Consider the following 24,576-nt stretch of genomic DNA (forward strand, 5'->3'; position numbering starts at 1 on the left):
TTTCTTTATGTATAATTGGTATTTTTATCAATGGTAAAATCAATGCTAAAAATAGTATTCTTAGGTTTCGTCATTGCACGAAACTTATTTTTGACAGGTTTTTCCAATGCCTCCTAATGGTCATTATACATACTTTTTATTCGCTCATATACATAACAGACGTTCCTTTACTAACAAACTTTCAAAGATACAATCTTGTTCTCCACGACAATTCCGCCTGGTATGGAATCTGGTCGATACTAATACCACGCAGCACCGTAGCGGTAGCACCCAAGTTGTTTGTACTTGTGTTATCTGTAGGACGTGCTCGCTTAAGAACAATAAATTGTTGATGAAGAAGAAATTTCTTCCCTCTCCACCATTAACTCGAGCATTTTTACAAGTTTCAAAGGTCAAAGGGCAATTTCTAATAATAATACTTTTTTAATGTTGATAATTCAATAATCAGCATTAAAACAGGTATTATTATTAGATTTTATGTGTTTGTGTTTAGGATACGAAAATATTTACAGTGTTGTTGATTAGCGACTTTTCGTGATACGAACGGCCGTTCTGACATCGCCGTGTATTTGATTGCTTACATCAACAATTAAAATATAACGAATTATATCACGAACGGTCTTCGCAAAAAAGTTCTAAGATACAAATAGAGATAAAATCTCTAAAATCTCTTTTTTTAAATTATTTAAACAACACGGAGTTCTTCCAGAAAATCAAGCCATATTTGAGCACGCTATGAATAAATGTATCATACAGAACGCGAATCATCAACAAATTGTCAAAGTGATACGCGCTCCGCATAACGAAACTGAGGGTATTATAAGCTTTATGGCAAACTTTGAAAATCTGCAAAATCTTCATATCTGCTCAAACGTCACAAGTACTAAAAGAAAGTTAAAAACAATACAAGGCATTTTAAAATGAAACGAAAAGCAGTTTTTTGAATTGATTAACCGTTTTTTTACAATTATTTTCGAACGAAATAAATAATAACAATATTCTCTCAAAACTTATAATTAACACGAACTCGATAAATAAACTCTTAAGCGATGCGAAAGCAAAAAGACTACAGTTTCTCAGAAAATCTTTTCAAAAAGAGGTTCTTCGGATCGTCTTTTTTTATGAAAAAATTAAGCAATGACTGTAGTCAGATGGTTTAGGTAAAGATTCAAATATCAAATATTCTACGGCAGTAAAGTACTAAAAAAAGTACTAAATTATCATTATTTTGTCTGTAGTCACTTACAAATTTAGAACATAAAATGAGAGATTACCTATAGTTTATGCTTGAAAATAAAAATAATAAATAAATAATATGAATATTAAAATTAGATGATAAAATTAAACAGTTTTTTAATTTATATAATAATAATTATTATGCTCCAAATTAAAAAATATCCATTTTACAACCTAGCAACACTGAAGTACTTGCGATAAACTTTCAGGCATGTCAGTTTGACGTTTTCATCACGGCTGTCATTATATAAAAATATACAATGTTAGACCAAGTAAAACATATTATATTGATATTATCCGGAAAAGGAGGAGTCGGAAAGTCCACCGTCAGCACACAATTAGCGCTCACTCTCAAAGAATCGGGCTTCAAAGTATGATTCTGTGTTTTTAAGTAACATTTTCTATGGTATATCATTACGTTGGCTTTTATAGGTCGGTTTGCTCGATATTGACTTGTGCGGACCAAGCGTTCCTTACATTTTGAATTTGGAAGGCAAAGAAGTGCATAAAAGTCCTTCAGGATGGCTACCGATCTACACTGATGAACAGCACAACTTGGGCGTGATGTCTATAGGGTTTTTACTGAGCAATCGCAACGATGCTGTTATTTGGAGGGGTCCTAAGAAAACGACCATGATCAAAACGTTTTTGGAAGACGTCTATTGGCAAGAGTTGGACTATTTGATCATTGATACACCACCGGGTAAATTCGAGTAGTGTATCAATATATTTATTAAAACTGTTTCTATATTTATGTTTTATTTTTTTTATAGGTACATCAGATGAACATATTACCGTGATGGAAAATTTACGAGCTATTAAATGCGACGGTGCTATTTTAGTTACGACTCCACAGCAAGTCGCTATCGAAGATGTTAGGAAAGAGCTTACTTTTTGCCGAAAAACTGGTATAAACGTTATAGGAATTATTGAAAACATGAGCGGGTGAGTGTTTTAATTTTGTGGAAAATGTTGAAATATGGCTTTTTTTATTGTTTTGTTACGTTGTAGATACGTTTGTCCGACTTGTGATGAATGTACAAATATATTTTCAACTGGCGGCGGTGAATCTCTCGCTGAAATATCTAAGATTCCTTTCCTAGGAAAACTTCCGATCGATCCGAAGGTCGGAAAACTCGCCGGAACGGGTAAAAGCGCAATTAAAGAGTTGCCAGATTCGGAAACTGCCAAAGCATTCCAAGAACTTGTAAAAAAAATTATTGAAAGTCAAAATTGAACAGTGAATAGATTTTTTTATATTGTTAATTTAATAAAGTTTGTAAAATTTTAATAATGTTTTATAATATATTCATCTCAGTTATATCGTCAGGAAGCCACATAAATCTTCGTATTTCATCTTCGCTCGATGGACAACAGTGGGGCGTGTTCTGCATTGTCATTCGTAATTTCTGTAAAAGTTTCATATTAATTAATCACGGTTTTTCTTTTGAAAATATGATCTCAACATACAAGTACCTCCATTGAAACTCGGTTTCTTTGCATTGCAAATTCGTGATCTATGATTCGATTTGGATAGTCTTTTCCGATGATGCAACCTATCCTTTCTTGCAGTTCAATCGGCGCTTTCCAAGGTTCATATCTAAATAAAGTATCATTTCATAGAACAAGAAGTAAAGGTAAGTCCACACAAATACTTTTAAACCAACAGTGATAAATGCTAACAACGATCGTCATTATGTTCGAAAATGTAATTGAAGTTGGAAATTTGGTATAAAACATTTTTTTTATAGTTGTGTAATATGCATTTAAAAAGAATACAACTCACATATACTGCACTGGCATGTTACAAAGCTCTGGAATGTATCTTCGCACATATTCGCCGCTAGCGTCAAGTCTTTTTCCAAATCGTACCGGACAGACGCAAGATGAACTGTCCAACAATTTTTCAAAAGCCGAACTAGACACCCACATCCAATTTCCGGCGTTCACTGACCAATCTGCGTCCACGAGGTATTTCAAAAAGTGTTCCACGCCGTATTCCCACGAATACCATAATCCTCCTCGCGTCAAAAATGACGCTACTGCATTACGAACGGCGTGATGAAGCCATCCTTCAATTCTTAACTGCCTCATAGCGGCGTCAATGAACGGAAATCCCGTTCTTCCCTTATGCCACTTGTCTAAGATAGAACGATCTGGTTCCGTCCAGGGTATATTTAAGCAAATCGGATTATCCTGCATCTGTGCATATTTCGGATTATTCACACTCATTGTATAAAAGTATTCTCTCCATATCAATTGACCTGTTGTGACATAATTATTATATAATGAACAGTTATCCGTATCTAAAATATTAATTACCTACCTGTAATATATGGCGTTGATTGCAAATTATTCCCGTGTATCTGTTCGAATAGGTCGTGTATACTCCAATAAAATCTAAAAATGAATAATTTAGTTCGCTTATCCATTACCCGATATGTAAAATAAATATAATTCAATAATGCAAGCGCTTACTTTCTAACGGATAAACAGCCAAATTTCAAAGCAGGGCTGAGACTCATCGGTGGACCGAGGAGATCAGGCTCTGCGTGAGTTGGCAAATAAAGTCCCCTGAAATAAATTCTTCATTGCATTTATTCTGACGTTTCTATATAACGTTTCTACAATTCTAAAATAAGCTAAAAAGAAAGGTACAATATACAGAAACTTATCTAAAAGACAAAATAGCACGATTTAGAATAACACTTATCATTTGAAAACAAGTCTCAACTACAAGATATTTACTTTTAAAGAAAATGTATATAGCAGTACTGTGCAAAAGTTTTGGGCCGCATGATCCAGTAACGTTATTTGAATAATAACATCGAATTATCTCAGATTTTTATTACCGAGCGACTTTTTTCTTGTTGTTGGACAATCGACACGTCTGTTTAAAACATAAGAGCAGTAATTCTTGAGTTTTTCATAAGTTAGGGGATTTTATTCGACATCATATAAAATTGCATTTTTAGACTGGCCAACCTCAAACTTTTAATTTCACCAAAATATTAATGTAGCTTGAGCAATTTTAGAATTTTAAATCGCAAGTTTGAAAATAGAGGTTGATTGATGGAAAATAATATTGAAAGCACCACTTAAGCTCGCTTTAAGAAATGAGAATGATGTAAGTTATTGGTCATAAACGGATTTGAAGCGTGGACGCTCACTTAAAAAGCGATAGATCGTTTAAAAGTCTTCGAAATGTAGAAACTCGTGGACACATCAAAAAAGGTTGAGGAGAAGACTGATAATTAATACAAAAAAAAAATTCGGACATGGGATGATTTTATTCTAAAAAATAGCAACACTCGCATCATATCATCTTATGCTCTATTTAGGACAATATACATTTAGTCATCCGATAACATGTATGCTTTTAAAAGGAGAAGATATAATGGATTTACATGCCTGCAAAAAGCCTGTCTTTCAACTTTCAGTCTTTTTTCAAACAACGCTAACGCAGAAGTTTCGCCGCCGTGCCATCTAATCATTGGTAATTGTTCTGGTTCAGCATCAGAAAACACACCAAGATCTTCTGGCTTAGGATGCTATTTAAAATAGAATCATTGATATGCATTTAATTTAAATTTTATATACACATGGTTATATTACCTTTTCAAACATTCCAAATTCCTCACATAAATATGGCGGAATGTGTCCAAATTTAATGTTTGTAAAATCGGCATCATCAATCGGTCTCGGTGGTGGACCAATAGTTGAAACAGTGTGCTGAAATAATTTGATAATTAGGATATGATAATTAACTTTAGTAAATATTGTACATGAACTTTGTGGAGCTACTTTCACATAAATACGTTGTGTTTATGTTTTCTTCGACTCTAGCCCAGGCTCTTAATAGAGAAAACCGATGCTAATAAAGCTCTGGCGCGAATTAGGGAACAATGCTGTCCCTCAGTACCTTGTAGAAATATTCAATTACATAAATATTTATACGGGAGCTCAGTAAGTTATATCAGAGTATTACTAAGAAAAAGTATAATATCCGTTTTGCTTATGTTGCCCCTAGATTTGCGTGTCATGTGTGTTCGCGAACACCACTTTACGGTGGGCGAAAAGGCGGCGAATTTGCCGTACGCGCGCGTCATCAAACATGGCAGATGGAACGCCGAACTCTTAAATGCGTTGAATTTTGATCGAGTAATCAATATAACATATTGGTTATTGTAGAAATTCAATTTATCATAAAATAAAACACCAAGATTTTATATCGTATAAATAATTTCCACGAGATTAACTGAAAGTCCATCTCAAGTATGAATACAAATTATACTGTGGGAGCATATTTATTTATTTTATTATAGCTAAAAACTAGGCGGCACTCTGGTAATACTGACGTGACGGCGGCGGAGGGCAGCACTTTCTTGGGCGGACTTCGACGGGAGTTGACGATCAGCGGCGCCTCATTCGCCGATTACATACATAATCAAATAACATGTATTGTAACTAATTGTTAACTTTCAAATAAACACAGTGGCTCAATATATGTCTAATTGCCGCCTGTCACCATCCGCCAGAGTATTAAATATATTAAGAATAATTTATCGTTTTAATGAATTGCCAGTAGTAAACTAAGATTTTATACCTGCGGTGCTTCAGAGAACTATTTTGATGTTATTTGTTGAGTTACTATTTTGAGATTTGATTATCAAAATCAACACATTTTATCGAATACAAAACTGTAAATATTAGTAGAACTATCATAAACAATACATATAGTAATATATATTTACCAAAAACATTTCATATGTAAGGGGCGCAATTCCACCGTTGGCTTTGATCACTTTGGCAGGGTTCCATAGAGTGTGGGAGACAAACTCTCTACATTTGACGCCGATATCTTTGCAAAGCTGTTTAACAGATTCGTCTCTTGCAGTCCATATCGGTTCGCAGTCTAGTTCAAATGATATTCTTGAAATTCCTGTCGTAAATATATCGTTCAATATCATATTCCATATTAGTATTTCAATGTGTTTATGTTTAATTACCGAGTTCTTCCCAAAGTCTTCTAAATATCATGTCCGGTTTGCCTCTAAAAATATACAATCTTCCACCAATTGATTTCAATTGATTATCAATATCTTGCAATGATTCTAGCAAATAGTTCATCCGATTATAGCCAATTACTTTTGTTCCTGAAATAATCAAATTATAAGCCCCCAGAAAGATTAAATGTCATATTAAAAATACTTGGATACCTGCGCTCTCTCCGTCGAATATAAATATTGGATAAAACGGTAGACTTTTATGTTTTATAGCATTGTTAAGAGCTGGATTGTCGTGTAATCGCAATCCATGCCGAAACCACAATACACTACCGTTAGCCATTTCTAATGTGAAAAAATATAGTTGTTATTCTTATTTTATAAAATTAGTATCAAATAAATATATTCAGGATCATATAAAAACAGTCCTAAGCATTGGGAACGTGTTTCATCGCGTTTTATTGAAGAATCATATGAATATGGGTCGCTATCGTACGGTGAGATACAACCCCTCACTTGCGTGCTAAGTGACGTAATTTTTTTATAAAAAAGAATAAAACAATATATCACCATAGTAATAAATAGCTTGTGTTCAATAAATGATCTCACTGTATATAAAAAATAACATTACAAATATTATTATTTATTTTCAAGTAAAAATTAACACCGTTTTCAATGTTTAAATTGAGGAAATTTAATAAAAATATAAAATGTACGAAACACGATGTCCTACATCGATTTTTATGTTTCTTATATTATCATGATTCTTATCTGATATTTTTAAACGTTTAAGGCAAGGGCGCGAAACTTTTTTTATGCCAAGGGCCATTTGGATATTTATAAAATCATACGCTGGCCATTCAAAATTCTCAACTACAAAGTTTTGATGCATGAACATCAAAATTCTCTGAAAATATCATAAATCTTCGGCTGCCAGCTGAGCGTAACCCATAGCTTTTTACTGGAAAAAGTGTTAATAGTCCAGGATATTAAGAAAAATCCATAATTAAAATGTCATTTTTAACATAAAGTTATTATAAATTGGTAGATTTATTGAATTTCTAGTTCTATCTGTAGCGGGCCGTATACGGCCCGTATCGTTACCCCTGTTCTAAGACATAAAATAAAAATAATTCATTTAAATATTGAGCCGTAAAATATATACATAAAAAGCATTCGCCCTAAAAATCCTGTTTTTTTAGTGTAACTAGTTATATTTATTGTTATATTTTTATACAATTTTAAGCGTTTTAAAAATTCAGAAATATTTATGAGACAATAATCACGATAATATAAGAATCTGATAATAATCATGGTAAGATAAGAAACATATAAAAATGATCATTTTTCGTATATCTTAGAATATTATTATTGGAAAATAATCTAAACTTTCACATTACTCCAAAATAATGATCTTGGTATCTTACATATTTATTTATTAAAATAAAATTAAGACCATGTTAAGATTAAATTAAGACCTAATGCATCACGATGATTAAAAAACAATACATAATATTATTTCAATACACAAAAAATCCCTCAAATAAATTAAATCATCCGAACAACTGAGGTCCGACATTTTTTTTTTAATAATAACCTATTAAAACCTTGTCGAAGATCTTATCAAAATCCGAATAAACAACGACTATTTGAATTCCAGCATCTAGAGATTTTGTCACCGTTTTTGCGAATTATGAAGGTTAATAACAGTGGAACATAATATATTAACATTCACTACCATAGGATTATTTACCAAAAAACTGAGTTGATAAAAAATAATTTTAGGCTATTTTTCTTTGAAATTAAAAAATAATAATTTTGTATGTTAACTTATCGATTTAATTAGTGTAATATGAAATAAATATTAATATGTGGCCTGAACAAGTTGCCCCTTAATAAATAATAGCACTAATAAAACCTAGAATATATTAAAAAGTCCTTTAGATGGTCTTTTTAGTTCTTTTAGAATATATTCCAAGCATAAAACATTGAAAAACACACCGCAATTACAATGTAAAGATTTACTTTCTATAAATATAAATAATATATGTAATTAAAATTATCTATAGTTTTAATTTTGTTCAACTCTCGATATTAAAAAGAAAACATTGAATACAAGACTTTCAGATTAACGAATAGAAGCCATATTACACATAAATTCTTTACATTGAAATAAACTTGAAAGGTCAATGGCGCTGTCTGCAAGTATAATATATTTATTGATAAGAATATAATAATAATATATACCATGCATTATCAGTAAATACTAAATTAAGTAATAATATTATATCATCTCCATTTCTAATAAAGTAGTGAGTAATATATTTTTTTTAAATGCATATAAATATAAAAATTATAATTCATGCAATAACCTGAGAACACAAACACTTATTTAAGTTATAATAAAAAAAAATAATAATTGTTACAGCTTGACAGACGTCTTCTCCTAACTGGAGTTCCAGTGTTACTGATATTCACGGTTACCTTACATAATTACTTGTATTCCATGTTATTCGAATTACGTGATCAAAACAATAATTTTGCTTTATGTAACATTCGATGGTACAGTGTGCCTAATTTGCGATTATTTTTTAAAAAATTATTTAGGTCGGATTGATTTACATAAAAAAATACTCCATTGCTATTATTCAATCTGTGCTGCGAAATACAAATTGTAATTTTATGATTTAATTTCTACTTTTTCAAGAAGTTTTTCAGTGTTGTTTTAGCATAATCCTAGGTAGATTAATTTACGAATCATCGATGCTTGAGACTATTCTTTTAGAAACTATTCTACTGCATTTACAAGATATTTATTCATTTGTTATGTAATTTATAAGTTTACTTTTACCTACTATATACCGTAGCGACCGTTCACCAAACAAGATAACGACATTTTCGGAACCACTTTACGATTAAAAATATATAAATCGTTAAAAAATATAAAGGATTTAATCAGCACCACATGCAATAAATCGAGAGCTTTAGTAATCCAACACCAGGGACGGCATATAGAGGAGGGGCAAGTGGAGGCATTTGCTCCTCTTGAATTTTGCCAGAAAATGCGTGTCATTTAATAAATACTAACAATCCTAATAAAATAGAATTATTGAAAAAACTAAAATGATGTCCTTGAAAATTGAAAAACCAGAAAATTTTAAATTATCACTCAAAGAAAATCTAAAAAAAAGCAGTTTAGAATTTTTATCGAAAATATTTTTTTATAAATGTAATTTCAGTGAAATCAAATAGAAATACATTTTTACCGGTAAATGTATATTTTTATCAGTAAAAATTGTACGAAATCGAACTTTAAGGTGCACAATCCACTACATTGGATTGAACGTGAAAAAAAACATTATAGCCGAAAGTTATTGTCAAGAAATCGACAAAATGCACCAAAAGCTGCGACGTCCGCTCTTTGAACTGGTCATTTGAAAAGGTCCAATTCTCTTACCCGACAATTCGCGATTAGACATCGCAAAATTGAAGGAGTTGGGCTATGATATAGTGTCTCGTGCACTCAACTCACCATAAATCTAACCGAGAGATCACTTGCTTAAACATTTCTATTACACTGGACTAAACAAACTATCGTAATTAATTGTACTAATTTGATAGTCATAAGCCACAATTATTTTCCTAACAATCTAATATTTTTAAAAGCATGGAGCAGTGGTATGATAATATTTAGCATCAGTATAATATTTTATATAAATCACGATGTAAATATAAAATTATTTTTTTTATGATAATATGAAACACATTTTATTAAATTATATTTTAAATCACTCTATTCTAAGCCAGTCGTCCCAATTTTATGTAAAACGAAGGTCTTCATAACAAAACGTGATCATTACGTGTTTGCAGAAACGTGACTCTGGAAATAGGGAATCTCGAAGGAGAGAGAAGGGAGTATTTGTATACACCTACTCTTTGAAATGTTATTAAACTCTTGTTGCCCAAGTAGAGACTAATTAAAAACACTGAGTTGTCGCATGCAATGCTAAACTACGACTGCCATCTAAGGTTACCTTGACCTACACACTGATATAACAACGTCGTTACATCGATGATTAATTGTGTTTTATATTTATAAATAAAACCTTTAAAGGTTCATTTAGAGATAAGTAACTGAATTTATAATATATTATTATAATTCAGAGTTTCTGTTATTTTAGTCTAGTGGTAATGTTTGTAAATGTTTTTTATCCATATTGCAACTTTTTGTATTTTATAAATATGATTACTTTGAAATAGCTCTATTTCGGTATTTATATATATCAAGATAAACCAAAGATCATTAAAATTTTAAGGAATATAAATAGCATATAAAATAAAATTGCTTGCATTTAACACGAATAGCTACTACATTATTTATATTTATAAGTTATAAAACATTGTATATGTACATTCTTTCTGGTGGATTATCAGAAGGTCAGTATCATATTAATAGTAAAAATAGTCTACTAAGCCAAGAGTTTATGCGAATGAAACACACGAACTTTAAACACAGTTGTGATATTTTACTTACTGGTAAAAGGTTTTTAAGACATTTTTCTATGTTTATATGTCTTGCTAGTATTTTCAATTTTTAAGTATAGTCATTCTTGCAATTAATATTACGGCACGTATGTATGCAAAAACATTGTAACAGTGAAAAATAATTCTTTTACCTTTTCATGAGTGCAAAAACTATTAAATTAGAGTGCCAAAGTATAGCATCTACTTCCATTAGTGTAATTATTATATTAAATAAATACTGTTTGTTTGTTTCTGCGTAATTATCGGCTGTTTTAATCTTTGAACGTATACCATCGTTTGTTTCATTCGAACACGTGTAAGGCCAACAATACATATCCGTTTCACAAGAGTGAATTGCGCCGGAAGTTAATTTTTAGCGTCACATCGCTAGCCCATTATCCTCGAAATTATTTTCTGGCGGTGAGCTCGAACGCATATTATTTTAATGCTAAATAAATTGCTGAGAGAAGCTGAACAGAAATCACACGTTCAGGGACGTCATTTCAGCTTTTCCAGGAGGGGACAAAAGTTGCTTTTTTTAATATTTTGATTTTATTATAATTCATGGTAATTCATTAAACGACATGACTGTTTATAATACATGTCAAAAATAATAAAATCATGCCGTTGCCATCGCAGTGGTAACGCTCGGTTATCTAGCGTTTAGATTAAAATATTGTTATACGTATATTCACTATTTATAGAAAAAAATAGAAGTATTAATAAATACTTTAAATAAGATTAATTGTATCTATAGGGATGTCATTTTCGCTTTTACTAGGAGAGTTTTATAAATATTCCCATTTCATTAAGATTCATAATATTTTATTAAATTACACGCATTTTTCTGATCAAATTCTAGAGGGTGGTTTATTAGAATTTTCTTGCGCTCTTATTGACTTTTATAACAATATTACGACTTACAATAAGCGAGAATCGAATGAAGCCAATCCAAACCGAATTTTGACGATTAGGAGAGCGCAAAAAACAATTATCCCTTTTCAGAAGAGAAAAATCCACGTCAAAAGCAATTAAATCGTGCCGTCGCCGTCGCAGTGAAATACTTAAGCAACACATGTAATCGTTTTTTCTCTCAATATACTCAAGTCGCTAGTGCCGCTCTAAAATATATAGTCTTGATGCGCCATTATTTTATTTAGAAATGGGAAACAATGAGACGCTTTTTCTCAACAAACAAAAAATACTTTCGACGGTGTCAACTATGACCAAAATTCACAGAATTCGTCCGTTATACAAAACAAAATGCTAGGAAGGCCCACCCTTCAGTAACGTTAAAAGCTTTTTTAAGCGGCATGGTAATTTAAATATTTATAAATGTCCAGATTTTTACGCATTTACTTTACGTTCTATTTTGCTGTTTTAAATTAGACCACATTTAACTAATTTTTTTTAGAGAGCACTTCTTGATGAAAGTCTGAACATTTCGTTTTATAATCTGGTAACCCTGTGCTTTCATCTCTTTTCTTTTATTTTGATGCTCAAAATACGTGGTGTTCTAACCAAATATCAAACTTGGGGTGCTAACCTTAATGTGGAAAACGTCAAATCGCTACAATGTCATTTACTTGTATAAAGATTGGTATAATGTTACTACTATTATAATAATTGTAATTGTAAAATGATATGCTGTATCTTTGTGAGAATAACTAGTATTTTAGTTATCCTGTCTTACAAATTGTACCATAAATTTATTTTAATTCTACTTGTTTAATAACAAAAATAGCTAGATTTCTTATCAGTGATAGTATATACACGTTCGTATCTTGTGTATCTGCACGTATTTAACATCAACTATCTTTATTTCCCTAGATGTATCTGAATTATATATAACTTTATTTTTATAGAGCCAGGCGTTGAATACAATGGTGAAACATTCATTAATTTTAAACCAGTTGAGGTAAACAATGAAAGATGTGATATAAACAAAGACACGATTAAGAAAGGTTAGACGTGCATTTGATACAATTTATATTTGAATTACTGATTAAAAATTATTTTTAGAAAACCACGGATGTGTAAAAATAGAAAATGAAGCAGTAGAAACAGATGACATGATTGAAATAGGTTTGAATGTGATTATATTTTACTATTTTGTTTTATATTTGAACTATGGTTTAATCTGTTATTTCAGAAACTCATGATGTTAAAAATGTATGTATGCTACCTCCCCCTATCGGTGTTAACAGTTTAATTTATCAACATATCGGAACACAAGTATATTAGTAGAATTAGTCTGAATCTATAATGATTTTGAAGTAAATTTAAATCGATTTTTATTTTTAGAAAGAAGATAAATATGAAAATACTGACGAAGAAGACGATTCGTCTAAATGCACAATTTGTTATAAACACTTTTCTAAAAAGTCGCATCTTACAAGGCATATGATCATGCACAACGAATCTCGCAACTTTAAATGTGAAATATGCGGTAAATCTTACAAAACTAGAGGATATCTCACACAGCATATGCGGTTTCACACCGACGTCTATAACTTTAACTGTACTAAATGTGAAAAAGTATTCAAAAGTAAAACTTATCTTAAATCGCATATGAACGTTCATGATAATTCTCGCGAGTTTAGCTGTGAAGTGTGTAAGAAAGCTTACAAATCCAAGTTTATTCTCTCGCGGCATATGAACATTCATAGCGATACTAATAATTTTAATTGTAGCAAATGTGAAAACAAATTTAAGACTGTGGGTGCTCTTATTTGGCATATGAACGTTCATACAGAATCGCCGCTTGCCTTTAAATGTAACATATGTAAAAAGGTATTGAAAAGTAAACGTAATCTTTCAAAGCACATGATTAATCATGATACTTGCTGCAATTTCGAATGCGACGACTGTGGAAGAATATTCAAAAGTAAACATTACCTTATAGCGCATATTAATAATACCCATAGCAATTTTTATCAATTTGAGTGTAGCATTTGTGGAAAGATATTCAAAAATAAAATTTATCTGAAGAAACACGTCAAAATACATATTCATTCGCACAATTTTAAATGTGAAATATGTAAAAGAGCGTTCAATACCAACATCAGCCTTTTAGGGCATATGATTGTTCATAATAAAAATCGTAAATATATATGCGACATATGTGGAAAGTCACTGAAAAGACGATATTGCCTAATAAAGCATATGGATATTCATATTCCTTCTAATGATTTTGGATGTAGTACGTGTGAAAAAGTTTTCAAAACTAAATATCACCTTAAATTGCATATGAAAATTCATACAGATTATCCTAATCTTGAATGTAGTATGTGCGGAAAAGCCTTTAGAAGTAAAAATTCTCTTAAATATCATATAATGCTTCACAGCGCTTCCTATGATTTAAAATGTGATATATGTAAAAAAACATTTAGAACTAAAAACGGTCTTATAGAGCATTTGAATATTCATACCGATTCTCGCGACTTTAAATGTGAAAAATGTGGTAAAACATACAAAACTAAAGTTTGCCTTGCAAAGCATATGATCCTACATGGTGGTTCGTATAATTTTAAGTGTATCAAATGTGGAAAATCATTCAAAAGTAAGGTTTACCTTAAAAAACATTTTTTGCTTCACAACAATTCCTATGACTTTATATGTAATACGTGCGGAAAAGCATTCAAAACTAGAAACGGACTTTTGGAGCATTTGAATATACATACAGATTCTCGCGATTTTAAATGTGACAAATGTGAAAAGACATTTAAAACTAAGGTTAGTCTTTCGAAGCACATCAAAGTTCATGTCGATTCATATAATTTTGCATGTGCCAAATGTGGAAAAACATTTAAAACTAAAACTTACCTAAGAGTTCATATGAACGTGCACAGTGATTCGTATAATTTTGAATGTAAAGACTGTGGTAAAGCGTTTAAGACTAAAGGCAGACGCGCATGCCATATGAAAATACATTCAAAACAGAAACAAAATAACATAAAATATAAGAATATTTAATATTCATCTATTAGAATGCTTTTTATTATTTTTATACTGATTATATCAAGAAAAAAAAATGAATCAATGAAAATATGAAATGCATAGTGTTGTATTACAATTTCGATTATTTTGTAAAAAAGGTAAATATAGTTGATCAAAATTTAGAATATCTTTGCTATTGTTTACGCTATAATTGAGCAAATATTCTCCATGAAGCAGTAATGTTTCAATTTACAGAGTAGAATATTTTAACCAATAAAATAACTCATAGATTGGGAATCATAATATTACACATATTACATAATAGAAAAGTACGCATCCATGTCCTTATCAAAAGAAGGATCGCTGATTTATGTATATAATATAATACGACATATAGTTTTTTTAAGTTATTCCGGTAATTGTGAATATTCTTATTGCAATGTGTTGCTAAATATTCCTATAAATGAGCGATGTTCAACTGATGTTTATTTTGTTTTGGGAGTCAAGTAATTGAAAAGGCAGTTGTTGAAGAAAATAAAGTCAAAAATAATTCGTAACTACTAATAATAAAAATATGTTTAACAAATTAAATCTGATTTTCATAGTGGGCCGCTAGTTGGAAAGTGCTGCAATAAATAAACTAAATAAAATTCCATATTTATTGTTATTAATTATTATAAATTGCTTTTAAATGTCAAGTTTTTGCTTGTACCATTGGATCAGACCTCCAAGAGTAAGTATTTATTTATCAATGTGAAGATAAAAGAAATATAAATATGGGTCAAAATGCTCAAGAAACGATTAATTTCTATGTTATGCATAAGTGTTTTAGTCACGATTGTTCCTAATTGCAACTTTTCGCATTTTAATTTTGTTATAGCGCTGTAAATTTTGTATTAAATAAAGTTTTCGTTTACAAAAATTGCATAATGTAGATTAAAATCAGTGCATTGATAATGATACGTATTGATAAGATTATAAAATATTTGTGGTAAACAATTGGGGATGAAGTCAATATCATGTAATTACTTATAACTACACTCTATAAATGTGTATTAATATTTTAATAAACAAAATTTCAAAAATGTTAATTTTATTGATAGCTGTGTGAACTGCCTTCGTCTGCTGACTTCTTGAGAAATCATTTTAAAAAAATACGATTCGTTCTCTACCGAAATTTTTGAACTTTGATGACGAAAGATGAGCCGCTGCAGTAGTATTTTTATTGCGATAAAAATAAGTTACATGCTGATTATATAAATATACAATTCGTGGCCCCGCACTGGCGTGCGAGCCCGCCAGAGTGGACCAGAGAAGAGTGTGTTTGTTACGCCAAAGTGCCGTCAAGTTTTGGCCATAATGAACTTAAATAAATACATATATAAAAATACTATTTATTAAATAGGCCCCCAATAGAAGTTACAAAGTTTTTTCTCGTTCACCTTATACAAATGATATTGCATATATCATTTGTATAAGATGCAATTACACACAGATTGAGCCGCTACAGTTTTATTTATTTAAATATAGTTACCACCGGTTGATGTCCACCAAAATAAAGTGTGCCCTCTGTTACCAGAGTGCCGCCAAGTTTTGGCCTTAATAAAATAAATAAATGTATAAATAAGCACCCACAGCGGTTTAAAAAAGTAAGAATTGTATCGGTGTCCAGATATCTCTGTTGAATATTCCATAGAACGACGACGTTGCTACATTTTACCGATTTTAATCATCGTTGCGTAAATACAGTACAACAAAATATTGATTGGACAATAACGACTGGACTGGAAGAAACGTTGGATTTTCCCAATTCTGGAGGGTATTATGTACAAAATCAGAATTATTGTTTGATGATGGGTGGCAATTAGACACATATTGAGCCGCTGCAGTATTATTTTATCTAAATATTGTTACATGTTAATAATATAGTAATGTACGGTGCACGAAGCAGCAACGGCCATTGTAAGTTCGACAAGAGAATGTGCCGCCATCGCGTCAGTGTTAGTGAATGTGCCGCCAAGTTTTGGCTGTAATAAAACCTATACATATATAAATAGGACTTCACACTTCGCTTTTAACTTATTAATAAACGAGAGTTTGGCCTGGGCATTTCTTAGAAGCTTGAGAAAGCAGCCCAAAATTCATTCTGATATTCGAGACGACTTTCATGACTACATGACATAGTACTACGGCAAAAGCAGGTTTACTTCGAAAGAGGCGAGAATGTAATTAAGTCGAATAATGAAAGTAGATTAAAATTCTAGACTCTTCTTTCTGTTACATCTTTGTTTATTTATAATTCGGCATCGCTATTATATTCATCTTCCAAATTATTGTATAAAAATAGAAATAAAAACTAATAATATATTTTTGTTTCTAGCAACATTTTTAAGATGTTAACCTGAAACGTCAAATTTGACTTGTGTTTGTATGATAAATTAACTATCGATTGCGATGAGCGATGACGCGCCCCCGGACGATAGCTTATCGCCAGAAGTCACCGCAGGAGTCGGTCTTATGTCATTGGAAAACCAAGAATCGATTCACAAAGAAGACTCTCCAGTGACTCACACAAAGACTGATAAACCAAAAAGTACGAAAACTCATGATTTCTTTCATATTGTGCATAAATTTATTCGCCAATTTTTCAGTCGATATTTTATTGAAAGCGACGGGTAACGCGCCCATAATGAAGAAAAGAAAATGGGCAGTCGACGCCGAGAAATCCATAGGTTGGATTATGGAATTCGTCAAAAAATATCTCAAACTAGACGCCGAAGAGAAACTGGTACGTTTTAATTACTATCAATATTGTCATGAATTAATTTGCGTTTATTTGCAGTTTTTGTACGTCAATCAGACTTTTGCCCCGTCACCCGATCAAATAGTAAGAAACCTTTACGATTGCTTCGGCACTGATGGAAAGCTGATTCTTCATTATTGCAAAAGTCAAGCTTGGGGTTGATAAATCCATTGTGATACCTTCGTATATCTTTGCTACTTTGACCATTGTATCAATAAAACACCAAATATAACAAAAATATCATTCCATACTGTTTGATATAAATTTTATAATATTCACTCCGATCGGCGTCTCTTTATTGAGAATATAATTTTTAATTAATAATAAATTAAATTTAAGTTGTACAACTTGTATATTATTTCTTTTTAATAAAATTATTTAATGAATTAAAATTTATTTATTTTATAAAATATTAAATTACAATGTAAATAGAAAACTGATTAATAATACATGTCTCTCGGTTCTAATGCAGGCATACAAACAGTAGTCGGAGTTGGCGGCTTATTGAACTTCTTGCATTCGCACACAAACTCTTTATTCTTTGGTGCAGCACCTTATAAAAATATATATTTTAGTAACTTATATTTTATAATAACAAATGATATTTAATACCTGTTTTAAATTTGTTATCATTAGCTATTGTTTTACACGTACAGGGGCAGGCTGCAATTATGCTACTTCTAGCCGTATTTATGGTCGATATGTTTTCGTCTCTTCCAGAGCCAGTTTTGAATGATCTAACGGAACATTTGGAACTTTTAGCCGAAACTGGCTCCTGAATTTCTTTCAATTTCTTCTCATCAATCAATGGTTCCTATTAAAAAAATAACATGTAGTAGAAGTAGTGTGTAAAAATTTATGGAAAAAACGTACTTGAGGACACTTCCAAATAAAAATGCTTCCAGAAACACTGGTACTGACGATGTATTTTCCGTCGGGAGAAAAGCACGCCGATAATATAGCTCCGGAATGTCCAACGCCATAATGTGTGTAAATTCCTTCATTGTATCTCCACAACTAAAAGAAAATCGTGAACTTTTAAATCAGACGATTAGTATTACACACATTAGCTTGCTGCAGGTATAAACCTTGTGTTATTTTAACATGGGACACATACGTGATGTGAGATGTTTTATATACAGAGAGCCTTAAACATTACAAGCAGGGCTAAGGATGCAAAGAAGACCATTGGAGCAGTATTCCTAGATTTAAAAAGAGCTTTTAAAACCATAAACAGTTATATAATGCTAAGCAAATTGGAGAATATAGGTATATATGAAATAGTTTTAAAATGCTTTAATTATTTAAGAATTGGTAGTTTTGTTGGGACCAACAAATTACTACCTCTAATGGTCAGGCTCAATAACCTCACATTATTTAAAAAAAAAAAATTCACATAGCAATGAATAAATTATTATAGACACGTGTTACACATGAATCAAATTGAATGTAAGTATTTATATGTGTAGCGCATTAATATGTAATTTTCATTATTCACATGTGTATCGAATTATATTTATAATATGAATATGGAGTGATTAAATAAATAAAAATAGTCGTAAGACAGTAAGTACTCGAGAAGAGTCGATCAGTCGCTAGAACTATTGTCGTATTATTTCTGGAGCCTTACTGCTTCCTGGCTTCTGCTAAAAACAGCGCCTCCCTGGAGGGTGGGCGCTAAAATTTAATACCGTTGTATCTACTGTAAATTATATTCGCTGCAATGGATTGAAGCGCCGCTAACTTTAAAAATTCTTGAAAGAAATAAAATCGGAGTATCGGTAAATTAAAATAAAATCTAAATCGGTAAATTAGAATAAAATCTAAACATTTTTTTTTAATTTACGTGTAGAAATCGATATTTTCATAACAAATCATTAAAATTCTACGCCACAACTTTCGGATAAAAAATAGATTACAAAACTGGCATTAATAGTACAACATATCTAAATAATCTTAATTTGAGACTGCAGTGTAAAGAAAAATTACTTGTTGATATGTAATCTGAAATAAAGGCTTTTGAATCCAAATTACGTTTGTTGAAGAAGCATATGAACACACAATTTTACGTGTTGTAAATTTTCAATTTACAATGAGAATTTTCGAAAAGATTTGAGGATTTTCGTAAAAAATAAAAACCATTTTTAAACCCAGGGATGTCATTTCAGCTTTTTCCAGGGTGGGGCAAAGTTGGCCAGTCAGTGGTCGTTTTTTTAATATTTCTATTTCATTAAATGACATGCATTTTTCTGGCCAAATTCAAGGGGGTCACTGTTTAAAATTCACCTGACCCCCCCTCCCTCCCAAATGACATGCCTGGTCAAAAAAATTGTAGTTATAGAGTACAAGAATTGTAAAATTTTCCCTGTAAAAGTATTTTTTTGGGCAATTTTTTGTGCTAAAATTAAATTATTAAATAATTTTCCGAATAAAACAAAAATAACAAGAAAAATGAGGCAAATACCAATCATAATATTATTAAGCTTTCTTTGAACAATAAATTTTGCCTCCAAATATAGAGATTTAAACAATTTTCTAGAAGTTTGGAAGACTTGAATCAATCTTACTTAAATGGTTAACGTATGTCGGTTCAATAACTGAGGGTAGAGAAGGGAGAGCATAATAAGATGATGAATATACGTTGCTTATGATATGTATATAAATGTTCAAGTACCTTCAAGATTTGATCGTTGCCTCCAGACACAAACTTTTCTCCTGTATGGTCAATATGCACTGTGTTGACAGAGGCTTTTTGTGATGCTTCCAACTATTGTAGTAATAAATCCACAATATATGCTAATTCAGAAAAAAAAAATATTAATTGCAAATACCTCTCGTATTAACGTGCCGTTTCCGGCATCCCAATACTGAATTCTTTTATCAGTTCCTCCGGTAAGAATTTGGCAACATGTGGGCTCGTAGCAAACACACGTAAACATAGTGTGAGCGAATAGTACTTGTCTACGGCAATAATTTCTACAATCATATATATATTAATTATTAAACATTTGCTCAAAACTTCAATTACATAAGTATTATATGTACATTATATCCCATATGATACAAGAACCATCAGTTCCGGCGCTCACAACTTCCGTATTCAAATTATTAATCTTAATGGAAGACACCGGAGCTCTGTGCTCTTTTAGATTCACGCGTAAAATCTGTTTGTGGACTTCTATACTCCAAATGCGAATCTAAATCATAAATAAACAGACAAATATAAAAAGAATATTTTAAATATCATATATATATATATATACATATGTATATATAAAATACTTTATTACTTGTCCCTCATTTCCACCCGATATCACAGTTTTACCGTCTCTCGTCACAGCGATTGCCGATGTTCCACCGATATGCGTGTTTAATATACAATAGATCAATTGTCCCGATAGTGGTTTAAATGATCTTATACAGCCGTCGCTCCATCCTTAAATTGATTAGTAATTAATCTATCGTTATTTTTAACTACACATAAGATTAGATATTAGTACCGGATAAGATTGACTTTCCATCAAATGCAAATAGCACTTTTGTACACACAAATTTGGACACTTGGATCCTTAATAACTCTTGACACGTTTTAAGGCACCAAACTCTGATGTCACCTGTTCCAGCCGTTGCAAAAACTTCTGATATTCCTCTGAAAGTTAATTAAACACGTTAATCTCCGTTCCAGTCTGCATATCAATTTATTATTTATTAAATTGTTAATTACGTTGGAAATGTTACGTCGTTGACGGAAGAATTGTGGCAAGTTATAGCCAATGTCATCTCTAATGTGTTTATGTCAATCAGGAAGACTTCGCTCATTTTGGTACCTACTATCAGCATAGAGTCTTTCGTCTGACCTTTTGGATACTTTTTCAACTCCATCGATGTTATTAAACTGCTGAGCTTTTTCAGTCTTATCTGAAATTGATTATTATTTAAAGTGAGATTGTAAAAGAAAGTAATGAGAGTTACAAAATTTCTCACAGATTTAAAATGAGGTGATGTCGCCGAATATAACTTAGTCTTCGGCAGAGGCTTCTTCCATTTGACTTCTTCAATCACATCAATCGTGCCATCTCCGGCGCCAACTATGAGCGTTCCATTATCCCGAATTATAATGCAACGTACGCCTGAAATCGACCAATCGTTATTATTGAATTCTATTGAAAATAAATTATCATACATTACCAAAGCTATATAGTATTATTTCAGGACGAGGCGCGTTTTTTCTCCAAAGACCACATTTTCCATAGCATCCCACAACACAGGGGGTATTGACTGGTAGTTCTTCAGGCTCAATCGGATAGTTGATGTAAATTTTGACGATATCGCCAGACCTTGATATAATAAAGTTATTTAACATACACACATTTTAATCATTGCCATATTTAAGTGCAAATGTATCATAATACGTTGTTCCGCAATATACGTATTCATCATTTTTATCAATAGTCACACACAAGATAAATCTCTTTAATTTTCCCATCGGCACGTCGACCACAGACGGTACTTTAGTAATTGGATCGATGTTCCAAACACGTATGTTACCTAAAAAATATGTTTTTGCATACTAAACTTAAGCTATATAATTATATTTTGCCACAAAGATAAGATAAATCAATTTATATGTAAAATTGCATGATGATATCAGATATATCAATATTTATTTATTTTTAGATATCGTCGATTTTATTTTTATAAAAATGAATTTAATAGTAAGCTCTATCCAAAATTATTCGCTGATTTAATAAAAACAAATAGACCATACATCTACGAGAGCAGTTGCATAATCATTAGCAACGAAAGAGAGATTTATAAACCTCGAATTAGGAAAGTTCCATGGAAACAGAGTGAAAATAATTAATGTCTTTCTAGATAATTTTCCTCTTAAATGCTATGATAACAAAGATGGATTGGAAAACAAAACACGAGTGAAATGATAATTTCGGAACACCCGAGAATTTTAAGAGTAGCTAAGAAGCATGAACAATAGATAGTGAATCGTGCTCCGAATATATTCTAAAACAAATCCTTTCGTTAAAGAATAGGTACAGAGGCATGGTTTAACACGTGTAAATTACCTTTAGTCAGTAAAATTGGGTACTATTTAACATTGAATTAATTTGAGACACGAGCATTTAAATTAATACTTTGCTATATAAAACAAATTGTTTGTGAATTAATGTAAGGTAAATGTTCGCTCGCTCGCTTCTAATCTGTCCAACAATAATGCACAAGCAAATCGTTTTATAGAACAATTATTTTATCTATCACTCATTTAAACTGTCCTCATCAAAATTTTTTTAGAAATATATTTATAATATTTTGTCATAGTCAAAGCATTGAATTTCACCAACAAAAAAAAACCAGATAAAATCAACAATATCAATTAAAACCTATCAAGAAAAACTTTATTTAGAGCTTAAATCAGAATGTTATTTTACATTTAAGAAGTGATTTTATCTTACCAAATAGGAGTATAAAATTGTTTTAATAGTAATATTTGGATTAAAATTTAACTCTGAAGAGATACGTGTATATGTATTAATAAATTGTTTACAATTTTTAATAACAAAATATTATGGATATTAATTCAACTGTAAACAGTATGGAAAATCTATAATTAGCCTGTGCAAGAGTAATGTACTTATCCTTGTCATTTGTACAATATCTACAGAGTTTAATTTTTTTAAATTTTATTTGTTTTTATACCATCTCCTGCCGATAAGAAAGAATTGTAGCGCTTATTAAATGCAGCTAAAGTTACTGCATCTCCTGTGATAACTTTGGACGCCGTTAGCGTGCAACACGCTGCGTTTATATCGTTTTGCCAAACTACAATTTGTCCACAATCTCTGCCTCCAACAGATAACATCAGCTGATCGTCGTGAGAAAATACTAAGTATTCTACACGAACCTGAATTAATTATAAAAAAATTCAAGTAATTAATAGTACAAAAAATTATAAAAATACTAAAAAGTCATTGTAATGTACACAACAGCCATATCATTAAAATCATATATTTTTTGTATGTTTTCATCTTTTCTATAGCAACGCCAGTTTTTGATTATCAAAACACACTATTTTTGTCGGTTTTGATACTCAATTGCATCTGAATATATTTTATTATAATCACCTTATGCAATTCATGTTTTGCCAATATAATCCTTTTACTAAAATCCCACAATATGACCAACGCTTTAAAACCAATCTGATTTATCTGCCCCGTTCCGATGTACTTTCCGTTTGGTGAAATGTTCAACGTGGATATGATGTTAGTGTGGCCGGAGAGAAATTCCATTCTCTTTGACTTCCAATTTTGCACGCATACCTTATTACCGATCGGATAAACAACGTGGATTCCGTTCGGATGACATTTCAGAGCGTTGAAAGTTGTACCTTAAATTTGAAAGAAATTTCATATTATGACCAATATTTTTTAGTGAAAATAACTACTATATTATTCAAGACCATCGAATGCGATGACTCCGTGGACTTCCAGTAATTTTATTTCGTCAGTATCAGCCATTTTAAGTTTTCCACAACAAATGGCATCACAGTCGGTTATAAATAGATTGAAGTGTTTCCATGACGATAAGTTCATCAAACAAACAAAATGTGTTACCAAGTTTCTATTGTTTTGTTTAAGTCAGTGATTAGCAAACTTTCATATATTATATATAATAATACGTCCTGCTTGAGCAATTTAATGTTGAACCATTAAAAATCAATGATTCAGATCATAACAGGTAATATTTTATTGATAATATTAATGCTTATGATTATTTATTACTAAAATTAAAATAAGTAAGTACATGCACACAGACTCAGAACATAATATTTTGGAACAACCATATGAATATCCAGCAATGTTCACAAGAATTTTTTTATTTATTTTGAAGCAAGATGGCGGATAAAGCTAACAAACTTAACCAACGAAGATAGAAGCAAAGACGAAAAAAATATAGGATACATCAAAACATTAACCCTTTAAACACCAGCGATTTTTTAGTGAGTCACCTGTTATTTCTCTTCACGCGTCAGTATCTCTTTCTAAAAATAAATAT

At 31.1% G+C, this 24,576-nt stretch overlaps 5 protein-coding genes across 11 annotated transcripts; 3 read left to right on the forward strand and 2 right to left on the reverse strand.

Annotated features, from left to right (window-relative positions):
* Window positions 1-1,400: 1,400 nt before the first annotated feature.
* On the forward strand, window positions 1,401-2,527 carry Nubp2 (NUBP iron-sulfur cluster assembly factor 2). Its single transcript, XM_088202149.1, has 4 exons — window positions 1,401-1,607; window positions 1,669-1,939; window positions 2,010-2,181; window positions 2,248-2,527. The coding sequence occupies exons 1-4, from the start codon at window positions 1,497-1,499 to the stop codon at window positions 2,471-2,473; spliced, it is 780 nt and encodes a 259-aa protein (XP_088058275.1). The 5' UTR covers window positions 1,401-1,496; the 3' UTR covers window positions 2,474-2,527.
* cry (circadian regulator cryptochrome) lies at window positions 2,470-10,270 on the reverse strand. Of its 7 annotated transcripts, none has more exons than XM_088202118.1 (11): window positions 10,176-10,270; window positions 6,456-6,587; window positions 6,246-6,392; window positions 5,991-6,178; window positions 4,852-4,968; window positions 4,648-4,787; window positions 3,715-3,810; window positions 3,563-3,636; window positions 3,023-3,500; window positions 2,713-2,836; window positions 2,470-2,645 (listed from the first exon to the last, which is right to left on the reverse strand). In XM_088202118.1, the coding sequence occupies exons 2-11, from the start codon at window positions 6,583-6,585 to the stop codon at window positions 2,535-2,537; spliced, it is 1,605 nt and encodes a 534-aa protein (XP_088058244.1). In that variant the 5' UTR covers window positions 6,586-6,587; window positions 10,176-10,270; the 3' UTR covers window positions 2,470-2,534. The 7 variants fall into 7 exon arrangements, with proteins under 7 accessions (XP_088058244.1, XP_088058239.1, XP_088058241.1 ...); XM_088202113.1 differs by having other exon boundaries at window positions 2,707-2,836; XM_088202115.1 differs by having other exon boundaries at window positions 2,707-2,836; window positions 10,103-10,223.
* A 1,974-nt stretch (window positions 10,271-12,244) lies between these two features.
* LOC148226887 (uncharacterized) lies at window positions 12,245-16,106 on the forward strand. Its single transcript, XM_088201894.1, has 6 exons — window positions 12,245-12,366; window positions 12,632-12,730; window positions 12,789-12,851; window positions 12,919-13,001; window positions 13,071-13,912; window positions 16,037-16,106. The coding sequence occupies exons 1-6, from the start codon at window positions 12,342-12,344 to the stop codon at window positions 16,104-16,106; spliced, it is 1,182 nt and encodes a 393-aa protein (XP_088058020.1). The 5' UTR covers window positions 12,245-12,341.
* A 980-nt stretch (window positions 16,107-17,086) lies between these two features.
* Atg12 (Autophagy-related 12) lies at window positions 17,087-17,900 on the forward strand. Its single transcript, XM_088202158.1, has 3 exons — window positions 17,087-17,298; window positions 17,357-17,493; window positions 17,548-17,900. The coding sequence occupies exons 1-3, from the start codon at window positions 17,160-17,162 to the stop codon at window positions 17,668-17,670; spliced, it is 399 nt and encodes a 132-aa protein (XP_088058284.1). The 5' UTR covers window positions 17,087-17,159; the 3' UTR covers window positions 17,671-17,900.
* On the reverse strand, window positions 17,891-24,085 carry LOC148226889 (cilia- and flagella-associated protein 52). The gene is made up of 15 exons (XM_088202084.1): window positions 23,981-24,085; window positions 23,646-23,908; window positions 23,221-23,425; window positions 21,921-22,056; window positions 21,697-21,845; window positions 21,493-21,638; window positions 21,233-21,426; window positions 21,009-21,157; window positions 20,799-20,944; window positions 20,554-20,705; window positions 20,340-20,484; window positions 20,183-20,275; window positions 18,382-18,525; window positions 18,121-18,322; window positions 17,891-18,061 (listed from the first exon to the last, which is right to left on the reverse strand). The coding sequence occupies exons 1-15, from the start codon at window positions 24,036-24,038 to the stop codon at window positions 17,949-17,951; spliced, it is 2,295 nt and encodes a 764-aa protein (XP_088058210.1). The 5' UTR covers window positions 24,039-24,085; the 3' UTR covers window positions 17,891-17,948.
* Window positions 24,086-24,576: the final 491 nt, after the last annotated feature.

The sequence above is a fragment of the Plectrocnemia conspersa genome, unplaced genomic scaffold, assembly GCF_051122295.1.
Source record: "Plectrocnemia conspersa isolate PC_06_02 unplaced genomic scaffold, ASM5112229v1 ptg000013l, whole genome shotgun sequence".
Classification (NCBI taxonomy): domain Eukaryota; kingdom Metazoa; phylum Arthropoda; class Insecta; order Trichoptera; family Polycentropodidae; genus Plectrocnemia; species Plectrocnemia conspersa.